This window comes from Theobroma cacao, chromosome 2 (genome assembly GCF_053813885.1).
Source record: "Theobroma cacao isolate CCN51 chromosome 2, ASM5381388v1, whole genome shotgun sequence".
Lineage (NCBI taxonomy): Eukaryota > Viridiplantae > Streptophyta > Magnoliopsida > Malvales > Malvaceae > Theobroma > Theobroma cacao.
In genome coordinates, this window is record NC_142640.1 from 39,862,375 (window position 1) to 39,876,068 (window position 13,694).

General features: G+C 31.7%; 1 protein-coding gene and 1 pseudogene across 1 annotated transcript; both read right to left on the reverse strand.

Moving 5' to 3' along the window:
* Window positions 1-13,694, reverse strand: part of LOC148764260 (uncharacterized) — a 99,935-nt pseudogene that overhangs the window by 54,020 nt on the left and 32,221 nt on the right.
* LOC18609357 (non-functional NADPH-dependent codeinone reductase 2-like) lies at window positions 6,662-8,504 on the reverse strand. Its single transcript, XM_007044425.3, has 4 exons — window positions 7,766-8,504; window positions 7,412-7,655; window positions 7,154-7,333; window positions 6,662-7,040 (listed from the first exon to the last, which is right to left on the reverse strand). The coding sequence occupies exons 1-4, from the start codon at window positions 8,101-8,103 to the stop codon at window positions 6,816-6,818; spliced, it is 987 nt and encodes a 328-aa protein (XP_007044487.2). The 5' UTR covers window positions 8,104-8,504; the 3' UTR covers window positions 6,662-6,815.

A 13,694-nucleotide genomic window follows, 5' to 3' on the forward strand; every position in this document is an offset into this window, starting at 1 on the left:
CAAAACAGTTCACATATTCTTTAAATCATAAAAATAACTAGTCATACCCACATTTATCATAAGCCATTTAATGTAAAATCATGGATAAACAATACAATCATAGTATAGGTCTCCAATTACTCTATTTTTGAAATCATTATTAAATTTTCAAAAATTTTATAAAATTATTTTATAAAATCCCATTTTTTCATAAAACACAATAATTTTCCAATTAAGCCATTTTTTCATAAAATCACACAATTAAATAAATCTACTCTAGATAATTAAGACGATAGTAAGTTTACTCACTGTAATAGGAGTAGATACACTCCTATTCTCGGTCCTCGGGTGTAGCCTTTTACCTGTATCAGATAGCTCACCACCTATCCACAATACATGACACAAAAAATTTAATAATTGGTGTCAAATCAATATATATTATTTCAGGCTCTTATCCATGCGTATGCACTAGATAGGGTGTGAAATGTTTGGATAATCGCTTAATCACAGTGTCCAACCTAACTCGCCTATACACGGTATAAATTTCTAAAATCTCTAATTCAACTCCAATTTCATCCATTTCAATTTCAATTATCCAATTATATCCACAATACCTCAATGACTGTGAATGTGGTCCAATTTATCAGTTCGGATCACAAATTACGCTTTTACCTCTAGTGGGTAAAAATTTTAATTTTTTTGCACCAAAAATTCCCATTTAATTTCCAACCTCATAATTCATCATTTTTTCATCTAATTCTCTTAAAATAAAGTCAACCTCATCCTCACACACCATTGGCTAGATTCGGCCTAGAGAAATTCATGGAGAAAATGAATATTTTTCTTGTTGTTTTACTCATAAACATGCTAAACTAACACTAAACACTAACATAGTTCAAAATCAAATTAATCTAACAGCTTTCTCTCTCTAAACCCATATGATCAGATTTGAATCCATCATCAAAACACATAATTTAACCATGAAAAATAAGGAGAAATGCATGGAAATGCTAAATCTTAAGCTAAGCTTGAAAAATCATACCTTTAAACACTTGATTCCTTGAAAAATCACACTTTTTCTTTGAATTTTCTCACTCTAGGGTTTGTTCTTATTTCTCTCTCTCTCCTGCTGGTTTTGGCTGACCCTCCAAATGAAGAATTCTGGAACTTTCAAGCCTTTTAATAGGTTTAATAAAATATTATTATTTTATTTACTTTTTAAATATTTTATTATTTTATTTTTTTCTAGCCCTCTTTTTGACTTTCTTATTCTACCACTCAATCCTCTTCACTTATCCATATCTTCCATGAAATTTCTAGACTTTTCCAAAGTTTTGGTGGAGCAAATTTTTAAAAATTACACTTTTGCCCCCGTAGAGTGAAAAATTACGTTTTTACCCCAAAAACTGAAAAAATTACCCATAGACATGTTTTTCATCCCTTATACTCATACCATTCTCCAATTTGTCAAATGTCATCTAAATTCTCTCAAAATCTCAAAATTTATCCATGGGTGGAAAAATTACGATTTTACCCCTAGATAGTGAAAATTTCAGTTTGACTCCAAATTGATCCTCGAACTCCGAATTACCATTTTGAGTCATCCCTGAACTGTGAAACTCTTAATTTCACCTTAAAATTCCTATTTGAACTAGTTCGAGGCTTAATCGACTCAATAGTACCATTAGGGCAATATCATCTTTTAACGATTTCTCGAACTTCCTAAATATACAAACATTCTATCGAGCATGTGAATGACATTATAATTATTTTACAAAGCAGGGTTTGACAATCTAGGTAGGTTATTCTCACATAACATGCCATTTTTTCTAAAGTCTTATTATTTCTTTCCATTACTCTATTTTGTTGTGGTGTCCTAGGAGCTAAAAAATTGTGATAATATCCATTTTCATCATAGAGTTGTTCAAAGCCTAGATTTTCAAATTCTTTCTCATGATAACTTCTAAAATTTGTTATTTTGTACCCTTTTTCATTTTCAACCCTTTTGCAAAAAAAAGTAAATATTTTTAAAGCTTCATCTTTGTGTGCAAGAAAGAAAACCTAAGAGAATCTAGTATAGTCATCCACAACTACTAGGCCATAGTTCTTTCCACCTAAGCTAGTGGTCCTAGTTGGTCCAAAAAATCTATGTGAAGTAATTGCAATGCTCTAATGGTAGTTACATCCTTTTTAGATTTAAATGAGTTTTTGTTATGTTTGCCTTGAGCACAAGCATCACAAAGTTGATTATTTTCAAAATTTAGCTTGGGAAGTCCTATCACAAGATCTAGAGACAATAATTTTGAAATTGTATTCATGCTAGCATGTTCTAGTTTTCCATGCCACAACCAACTATCCTCATTCTTTTTAGCCATGAAACACACATTATTAGAAGATAAATCATTCAAGAAAACAACATATGTGTTGCTTTGTCTATTTCTAACAAATAAAGTTTCATTTGTTTTGATATCAACAACATGACATATTGAAAATTCAAAGATGATTCTAATAACCTTATCACAAAGTTGGCTTATGCTCAGTAAATTATGTTTAAGACCATCTACAAAAAAAAAAACATTTTCAATTTAAGAGGAGGAGTTTTTACCAATTGTGCCAATACCTTCTATTTGACCTTTTGAGTTGTCACCAAAGGTTACATTTCCTCCTTTCTTTGGCTTTAATTCCTTGAAGAATTCCTTAGTTCTAGTCATATGTCTAGAACACCCATTATCGAGATACCACTTTCCTTTTTCTTGTGCTCTTGATTTCAAGCAAGTGAGCTCCTCCTATAAAGGCAAAAATCAAACATTTTACTTTGGTACCCAATTTTTCTTAGGTCCACATATGTTAGTGCCCATGGCTTTTTTTGGAACCCACTCCAATTTCACTATCTTACCATGTGGAGGTTTTGTTCCTTTTGGAACCCACACACTTTTGACTTCCTTACCCCTAAAATTGTAGTTCTCAAAGGACAAGTGTAAGTGGAGTGTCCTACTTTATGACAATAAATGCATCTGATAAAGGATCCAACTTTTACATTTTCTTTAACAAAGAAATTTTTAAAATGTGTTTCCTTTTGAGTTCCATCATAGCCTATTCCTTCTTTGTCAAAGAATGCTCTTTGTGTTTCTAGCATATCAATTAATTTTTGTTGAATATTAAACTTTGAGAATGTAGCATGCAAATTTTCATTTTTCCTCTTTAACTCATTTTTCTCAATTTTCAAGTCTTTGACTATGGTTTCTAGTTCTATTTTTGCTTTGACTAAAAACTCATTTTCTACTTTAAGTTTGGATATAATGTTATTGTATTTCAATGCTTTTTCTTCAAATTCAAATATTAAGTCATCATATGCACATTGTAATTCATCAAATAAGTATGATTCTTGATCTAAGGTATATGAATTTGAATTATGAGAAGTAGAGCATACCTTGGCGTCTTCAAGTGCCATGAAACAAAGATTGGCAACTTCATCCTCTTCATCTTGAAAGTCATCACTATCACTCCAAGTGGCCACCATGGCTTCCTCCTTGAAGTTCTTTGGAACACTCTTCTTGTTTGGACATTCATATTTGGTATGTCCTATTTTTTTGCACTCATAGCATATTAAGTGGTTTTTTCTATGTTCCCTTTTTGGCATGTCTCTTGTAGAAGGCTTCCTACCCCTATAGTTCTTTCTCATAAATTTACTAAATCTTTTGGCTAGAATGGCTATATGCCCATCTTCTCACTCTCATCTTTTACATTTCTCTCATCTTCTTCAATTTTGGATTGTAAGGCTATTCCTTTCTTTTTATTGTTTTACTTTTTTTCATCATTTAAAGCATTCTCATGTTTTATTGTCATCTCATATGTAAGTAAGAATCTTATAAGTTCCTCTAGTTTGAAGTTATTTAGGCTTCTTGCTTTCTTTATGGCCGTCACTTTTGGTCTCCATGTTTTGGGAAGACTATAAAGTATCTTTTTAACAAGTTGGGCGTTCAGGAAATCTTTTCCTAAGGCTTTTATTCCTCTAACTATGTGAGTGAATCTCTTATACATTTGATTTATGGACTCATTTTCTTTCAACCTAAATAGCTCATAATCATGTGTGAGAAGTCCTATCTTGGATTCCTTTACTTGATTTGTTCCCTCTTACATTGTTTCTAAAGTATCCCAAATTTGTTTAGTGGTTTCACACATGGATACTCTATTGAATTCACTAGCACTTAGAGAACAAATAAGTGTATTGAATACCTTGCAATTTGTTTGTATTAACTTGTTTTCTTTGTCATCCCATTCTTTCCTAGTTTTTATAATGGTTTTTCCATCTATATCCTTAGTGGGAACATACGAGCCATCTAAGATAACATTCTGAACATCAAAATCAACTGATTGAGTGAACATTTCCATTATTTTCTTCCAATAGGGATAGTTCGTACTTGAGAAGAATGGGCGTCTTTGAGCTGAATGCCTTTCGCCAAGAACAGCTAAGGTGGATTTCATTTGATAAGTTGAGCTTTGCTTTTCGGATCACTCAAGGCTTTTAAACCTGTAGAATTGAGCCCTCACTCTGATACCAATTGTTAGGTTAATAAGCTCAATATGATTAGGTCTAAGAAGGGGGTGAATTGGACTATTTTCAGAATTTTTAAAAAAAATTATTTTCCTTTTTGAACAAAATATTTTCTTTAATTCAAAAGCTGAGTTTAAAAAGAAAACAAACTAATAGGCTTTTAGATCAATGAAAGAGAATTGAATTTTCAAGTAAAATGAATAGTAGAGAAATTAACACAAGTGTTTTATAGAGGTTCAGCCTCTTTAGCTATGTCTTCTCCCTTAGATTCACTAAGCAGTTTAGAATCCACTATTCAATCAAAAAGCTCAATACAATGCCTTTTGTGGATTAAGCATAACCATACAATACAATGCCTTTGTATGGTTAAAGCACAACCACTCTACCTTTTCTATTGGTTAGGGTATAACCACACAAGCAAATACAATGAGAGAAATGTAGGTGCAACAATAGTGCTTCTTAAGGTTGAGTGAAGAATTTGGTGCAATACTTGAAGAAAAGAATGGAAGCCTAATAAATGCTTAACTAGAAGACTTTTTGTATTTAAGAAGAGTACAACAGATTTTGAATGTATCTTGGCTAATTCTCCTTTCTTGAGTTGTGTTTTCAAGTTTTCTAACCTTCATAAATGTTGAGGAAGCTTGTATTTATAGTTGCTAAAGCTTCAAGGGTAGTTAAGAGAGCATTTAATGTGAAAACAGTCGTTTTTCTCTTTATCCAATGCTTCAACAGTCATTTTGTATCGATACATATGTGAATGTATCGATACATTGCCTTTTGTTTTGAATTCCCATCGAGATGTATCGATACATTTATTCATGTATCGATATATTTGAACTTACCTGTAGGGATCTCTGTAATTTGCTTAAATATGTATTGATACATGACACTATGTATCGATACTTTTAGATCAGTGAGCATTCTGTTGAAAATATATCGATACATTTGAGAAATGTATCAATATTTTTAGGTCAATATGCATTCTGTCTCAATTCTATTGATACAATTGAGGATGTATAGATAGATTAAGTTTGACTTTTGAGTTTTGACTTTTGCTGAAGAACATGTATCGATAGATGTTGTAATCTATCGATAGTTATCCAAAGGTATCGATACATGAAGAACATGTATCGATAGATTTGGACCAAAATGCATTTTTAGAGCTTGTTTTCACATCTTTTCTTTTTCAAACTTACTTGGCATTGTTTGAGAACATGAGACCTTTGATCCTTTGTGAGTTAGGTGAAATTTTGATCATTTCTTTTTGTCATTTCAAAATATAAAAGATAATTAGGTTAACAAATTGTTTGGATGGCTTTTCCCATCTATGAAAAAAATGACTTTTCAGTATAACATATTGGAACTGATGATATAATAGTTGATCCTTTAAGCAAGGGATTGTGCCTTCTCACTTTCAAGAAACATATTATCAACATGGGTATCGTGGAATCTTTTGATGCACTTAGTTATTGGGAGGATTTGTCATTGTTTTATGCTTTATTTTTAATTTTATGTGGAGCACATCACTAATGATGTATTTGAATTTATTATTAATAATAATTATTCAAGGATATTTAGTCATAAAGTATTTATATATGCATACATTTTGTATATGTGAAGACTTAAGACTTGGGTTAGTCTTAAACATAGGTTGAGGCATAAATTGATAGCTTTGAAAATATATTGTCTTTGGCAAGTGAAGTATATTTCCAGATATGTAAGGCAAGAAAATTTATTTTTCAAAATTTAAATTTAAATAATGTAATTCAAGTGGAAGATTGTTAGATTTTCTTAAATAATTGAAGTGTACAGTTACATTATTTAATTTACTTTTAAGGTTTTATAAAAGTCAAGCTAATTTAATTTAATCTTTATAAAATGATAATATTATAATCCATAATATATTCTAATAAAATGGATTACACTCAAATGTTATTTGTGGACTTATTATTGTAGGTTTGTATAGAGAACTTCAAATCTTACTATGAGTGGGACTAACAATTTGCTACATAAAGGAAATGGTAGTTCTCCCCTCCTCTCTGCAAAGAACATTAAAAATTTTACTCACTGAAAAGTTATATATTAAGGCGAAAGAAATCGTAATACATTAAATTCTAATATCTGATGAGTATTATTTTTATTATCAAATCATGTATTAAGAATCAAATATGCTTTTATGATCTAAATATCAATTACGACACGTCCTAGATTTAATATAATTTATTAAAAATAAAATTTAACAGATGATTAACCTGTAGCTAAAAATTTATGATTAAATTAATCAAATTTCTCCATCCCAAAGTTCCTCAGCAGTCCTGAAAGGCCCGTATTTGGAGATGTAATCTTCACCGCCGCAAAGTCTGCTTTGTGGGATCTCATTGATCTTTTTCACCTCGTCTTCGCTCAAAGTCCAGTTGAATATCTCAAGGTTGCTTTTCATCCTCTCCTTGTTGAAACTCTTCACTAATATACTTATCCCTTGCTCATACGCCCATCTCAGACAAATCTGTTTTTGGATGTAGAATTGTTGTGTGTTGATTTTTTTTTACTTTTTTTCACAACAAAATATTGGAGAAAAGAAAGAGCACAATTTTTTTTCTTTTAATTTGGGGAAAGTACCTGAGCAACGGTCCTTCCTTTTTCCTTAGCTATTTCTTGGAGCAATTCACACTCCAGAACTCTGTTGCTGCCCCATATGGTACCTTTGGCTCCCAATGGAGCGTAAGCTGTCAAGAGGATACCATTTGTCCTGCAAAACTCTCTTAGCTTCTTTTGTTGCCACAGTGGGTTCAATTCCACCTTGCACAAATTGTAACAACTTCCTTATCACTGTTCAAAGTTCAAACCAGATTGAAATGCTTTTGAAAGGAGAGTAACCTGATTAACAGCTGGAGGGATCTTTGCAAAGGCTAGGATGTCAGCCAACTTTTTGCAGGAAAAATTGCTAACGCCAACACTTTTTGTGAGGCGAAGCCTTTGGCAATCTTCCATGGCTTTCCATACCAAATTGAAATCCATTGGGAGGAAATCTTCCTGCTTAATGGGGAATTCATAAATCCCTGGTTTTGAGCTCACTGGCCAATGAATGAGATAAAGATCAAGATACTCCAACTTGAGATTTCTGCAGGACAAACAGTTTAAACCAAAGAATTTACATTTTCACATAGATTACAGAAAATTTTGTGTAAAAAAAGAAACTAAAAGAGGAAATATAAGTTGGCACTAATTTACCGTAAGCTCCTCTGAAGGGCAGGGAGAACAAGTTCCCCATGGGCATCGCCGCACCAAAGCTTGGAAGTGATGAAGAGCTCGTCTCGACATTTAATTAAGCCAACCGAAAGTGCTTCTGCGATTGCTTCACCAAGTGGCTGCTCTGTCCCGTACAAGCAAGCTGTATCAAAGTGCCTGTAACCAAGTTCCATTGCTTGGAAAATCGCCGTTTTCGTAAGTTCTGATCCTACAGGTGGAGAAGCTGCAGTGCCAAAGCCCAAAAGCGGCATTCGCCTGCCACTGGAGGCCAAAACGCATTCTGGAATATTGAAAGAGGTTGCCTTAAAATTGCTATCCATCTGCTTCACAGTGTCAGCCTGGGTTCTTCAAGAACTCAAAAATGTTGCTCTTAGTCTTGATTTAGCAAAGTAAGTAGTAGTTGTTGACCTTGGCATGTTTTTGGATGGTTTGAGTGTAGTGTACACGAGGAACACGACAAGGATGGACGTGGCACGTGAACTAAATTATTGCAATCAGGATTCCACTGAACACATGGGCTTGGCCTTTGTTTAATTCTATTGGGGATAGAAATTTGCAGTTTTTCTCCTTTCTTCAGTGGCCTTGGACTCTGAGTGGACATGGTGCCTGATCTGTTGCTTGCAGATAGCTTTGGTCACGAGCGTAGAGCTTTGGACCTTCATCTTCTTGTTTCTACTTCCCCCACTGGATCAGTTCTTCATCCAGGCTTCACCGTCCCCAGTCTAACCGTCAAAATCAAAATTCAAATCCTCCCATTTTCTTAGGGATGGCAATGGGAAATTCGCTACGGCGTATTTGTGAATACCCGACTCGATTATAAAGGATTAAGATATACAATAACCAAGTTCGGGTAGGGTTTGGATAGTAATTTCATTATCTATATTGAGTTCAGGTAGAGTTCGGGTACTACCCTTGGGTACCCGATATTTGAACTCAATTATGTTTTTTTTTTAATTTCATGTAATTAAAGATAAACTCATATTGTTAATTAAATTAATTTATGAAATTATGATTATTAATTAATTTATAATATCTTTTAATATATATACTCTATATATTGTGTTAATTTATAAAGAATAAAATTACTATTATATATATATATATACTTTTAGTGTATATATTTTAAATATAAACATATTTACTTTCTATTTTGCATTAATGTTACAAAAATTATAACTTATAAAATTATTAATTATAATATAGTACCTTTGTTTTTATAAACTTATAAAATATATACCATAAACGAAATTGTAAGATTAGAATAATTTTGGAACCTAGCTATTTTTTTTTTAATTTCATGGACAAACCCATATAGTTAATTAAACTTGTAATGTTTAAGTTGTTGTTTGAATATTTGTTTTTAGTTATTTAATTTTATATTTGAGATATTTGTTTTTTGATTATTTAAATTTAAATTTTATTGTTTGTGTGCTTTTATAAATTTAATTACTAGTGAATTATATGGAATATGATTGGAAATATTATTGTATATAGATATGGGTGCAGATTTGGATTCGGGTAATTGGGTACCCATGAAAAGCATTTTAATATTTTTTTACATAATCAGATTTTTAAACAAATTTGGGTAATTATCGGGTTGTAAGCATGTATTAGGATTCCAGTTAGAGTAGTAAATTTAAAAAATATTCAAATAATTATAGGGTTCAGCTACCTCATTTATTAATCAGGTTCGAGTTCGGATACCTCAAAATTAGCAGGTACCCTACCCATTGACATTCATACATTTCCTACCTTATTTTGTGTCTCAACTTTCACAAAATGCCACTTGATTTTTTTTTATTACTTAATAATACACGTTTGGGTTTAATTTTTTTCCTTTCTTTCTCTCTCATATTTTTTCCCAACTTTCTTTATCGGTCAATGGTTGGTAATCCTTTTCTTCTTCTTTTTGTTATTGTTCTGGTGAAAAAGCAAATGTTTCATGGCCTTGGGTTAATAGAGGAATCAAATCGAGGAGAAAAACAGATGAATCGTTCTTCTGTTTTTTGTTGTTCTAGCAAGAAAAGCAAATGAATATGGCCTTGGGTTGGGTTGGGATCTAATGGAAATAAGGAGTTGTTTGGTATGGTGTAAGCGGGAGACATTCCCTGCAATTTAAATGGCTACAATAACTTTGCACTATTTAGTTTGCAATTTAGACATAGGAAAGTCCTCCCATTGCAAAGTCATTACAATGTGATGAACGAATATCATTCCCTTCTCTTATGGAGGCAAAGTAACTTTCCTTTCATAAAGGGAAAGTTACAAATTTTATTTTTCCCCAATTGTCCTACCCATTGCCCTACCCTTCTTTTTATTTTTTCCTCTTCTTCTTCTAAGATTCCTTTCACTATTTACTTTTATCTTTTCTCTCCTTTTCGCGTTCATTTCTCTTCCTTCTTTTTTTGCTTTTTTTTTCTAAATTTTGGATTTTGGAAAAAGAGATGAAAGATTGAAGATTTTGGGTTTTTTAATAAATTGATTTTTTTTTTTTTACATCTTGATGATATGTCTTTATGATTGTGGGCTTGTGGATTTGAGTTTTTTGAGCTTGCAGTGGAGAATTCCTATGTCTAAAAATATTTTGAGATTTTTTTTTTGGATTAGGGTTTAAGGATTTTTCTTTTCAACTTTCTCGTTTTTTTTTTTGCTTGGTTTCTTCAGCTTCTATTTGAGTTTTTTTTTTTGTTTTGTTTTCCTAAAAGGAAGTCAAATGAAAATCTTAGTTGGCATAACAAGAGGCACCAAAGAGAGCCCATTTCAAGGTAGCTAAAATGCATTGGATATCGTTTTTTAAGTGCTCAAGACTCTCAAACACCATTAAAGATTCGAGATCTATTAGAAAAATCAATACTGAACTTTGAACCTTTCTCTTCCAAAATAGCCTTGCAAGTCTTTAGCTTTAATAGCTAGTCTTGACATTTATCATCTTGCCACATCTCATGAGACTAAGAGAGTGTCAAAATTTATTATGATTTAAGCTAAATCTTTCTGCAATAGAAAATTTGATTCTAAAAAATGCAAGTTTAGAAAATCATATTTTATTTGTGAGCTTAGACGAAGAAATACCAATTTTCTTGCTTTCTCCATGAAGTGGCGAAACCTTTCTTATTGATGGATACCTTGGTGTGTTAGACGATCCAATTCATTTGAAAGACCAAGTTGTTATTTGACTTATCCAAAGCCCTTTCAAGCAATAATCATCAATTTTCAAGAGATTGAAGTATCACATGTTACAAAAGTGTTGAATTGACTCATTTTTGTACCAAAATTTAAATATCTTTGGTGATAAAATATAGTATTGTGGGACAATTTTGTTGTCATTTTGTCAAAATTCAATCTATTTCTGAAAACAAAGAAAAATGTGCTTCAGAAAGGAAAGAATTCTAGATCTTTGTAAGTGTTAGACTTGAGTTACATCATGTTTTGATTTGACAAAAATTACATATTATCTTAAACTTAATGTCAAGCATTTGAAATTGTCTCAAAAATATTTTTAATCTCTTGAGGGTACATAATTATTTGAAAAAGCCATGCATCATTAGAAAATATCATAAAAGCTTTCAAACAATGCATATTTAGCTAAGAAAATAAAAAACAAACATGCTTTGAATTATTATTTGATTGTAGGAATAAGGTAAGGAAGAAATAGCTGAAGAAAAGCACCAAAAAGCTAAGGAAACCACAAGACACAAGTTAAGAGTTGTCCCTAGAAAAACTCAAGTCGATCCAAGGGTAGAAAGAGTGAGAAACTTGAAGAATATAAAGCCATCGTAGAGCCTGTTCTAGGAAGCTCAAGAAAATGAAGAATTGAACAAATATCGTCGACCTTGTTCAATTTATTATCTTGTGCATATGTGTTGTTGGTTTAGTACACGCAAGTATACGTATCGAATAAGTAATATAAACAGTAAGTCCATAATCGTATCCCACAAGGATTTGCTCCTAATGTTTCACTAAGTATTAAGATTATGATAGACTAATCTTATTCGAGTAACTCGATTATATAGAAAATCAATTAAAACTAAATTCAATCAAATAGTAAACTAATTAACAGAAACTAAAAGTTCACTAGAGAAAGGCAATAGAGTAAAACCTATTATTATGGTTTCTTTCAATACTTCATCTGACATTTGTTTCTCTCAATATTTACATTCATGGGTAGTTTGCTAACCTAGAATCCAAACCTATCCACAAGTCTCTGTCGAGATATTTACACAAATACTTAACTTAATTGGGTCACTATATGTCTATAGTAATCAATTAAATAAGGTTCATTAAGCTAGTGTTCTAATTTGGCTATGTATGGCATTTAGGCATATGCCTACCCTAATTATGAATCAAATCACTTAAGTGATGTGAACATACACTATTCACACATTAGTCCAATCTAAAACCACTTTGTCAAGTCTCATTTTGATTCATGAATCATTCAATTGTTGGCCAGCCAATCAAAGCATTATGAACAAATTTGAATAAACAAAACCACACCTATTCATAATAAATAAAAGAGAAATAAATATTCAAACTACATGTTGAAATCCATGACAATCTTTGAAAGATAGTTTAGCTCATAATATGTAATAAAAACATTGTTCAAAGGAAATTAGTCATTAATCCAAGTCAAAAAAATTAAGAGAAAAGAAAAAGTAAAGAGAGAACTAATAATTGAAGCTTTTCGATCTCAATTCTCTTTCAAAGTCTCTTGTTTTCTTGCTTTGTTCTTGGTTCTTTTTCTCTAGAATAATTGTTTGTCGTCCTTTCTTGAAAACCTCTTGAAATGTTCCCTTAAATAGTTCACAAAAGCCTTAGTTTAAAAAATTCCTGTCAAAATTTCATTTTTGGAAATACGTTTGGCACCGTGGCCCTACCTTCCTTAACGTCGTGGTGCCCTAGCCTCGAGTGCCAATATGGTGCCCATTTTTCTTCTAGCACCATAACCTCACTTCACCAACATCGTGGCACTCTGCTTTCGGGTCCTACTATGGGACACTACTACTTCGTGGCGTCATAGCCTTGAGCAACTCAAGGTCACAGCCTTCACTTCCTTATGCTGCCTTATGCAGAACTGCAATAGTCCAACCTTTTCCAATACGATTTTCACCTTGATATTATCTGAACTTGGCAAAGAGGTAAACATGAAAGTTGTACCTCTATCTCTTAGATATTCCATGGTTCAAAAATCACTTCAATTAGAATTCTACAGCTCAAGTTATCCTTGAAATACTACATCATGTATGAATGAAGTCATCACCATACTTGCACAAATTTTCATTAACTAAGGTCTTTTCATCAACTTTCTTACAAGAACAATAAAATAAATCAATAATAACTAAACTTAAAGTAATTTAAAGCAAAATAATATAAAATTAAACTAAGATCACTTAAACTAACTAATCAACCTGCATTAAACTAAATTAAGCAAATTAACTAATATACTTAAATTTCGAACATAAAATCTAAAAAACGTAGCTACTTAAGTTGCCAAAATGTAACAAAATGACTCTATATAATAGAGTTATCACACCCCCAAACTTAAAATTTGCTAATCCTTGAGCAAAACATAAACCAAAATGCAAAAACATAAATGAAGAAAACAATTTAACTAGAAATAAATTGCACCAACTCAACAATCACCTTTAATATCTTCATAAGTTAATTCATAATCTCAACTCTAAGCAACACATAAATACTCTTCAACTTTATGTTTCAATTCAATGCAAGCTCACCATCAAGTGGATTTCTGTGTGTGTGTGCAATCTTTTCACCAAGAATATTATGCAATCTGAATAAGTTTATACGCATGCAAAATTCAAATTAGTACAAAAGTTCCATAAATTTGTTTTTCATCTCCCTCTCTCTACTAATGTAGACTAATACTAAATTAAAGATCAATAGTTATTTATCAAAT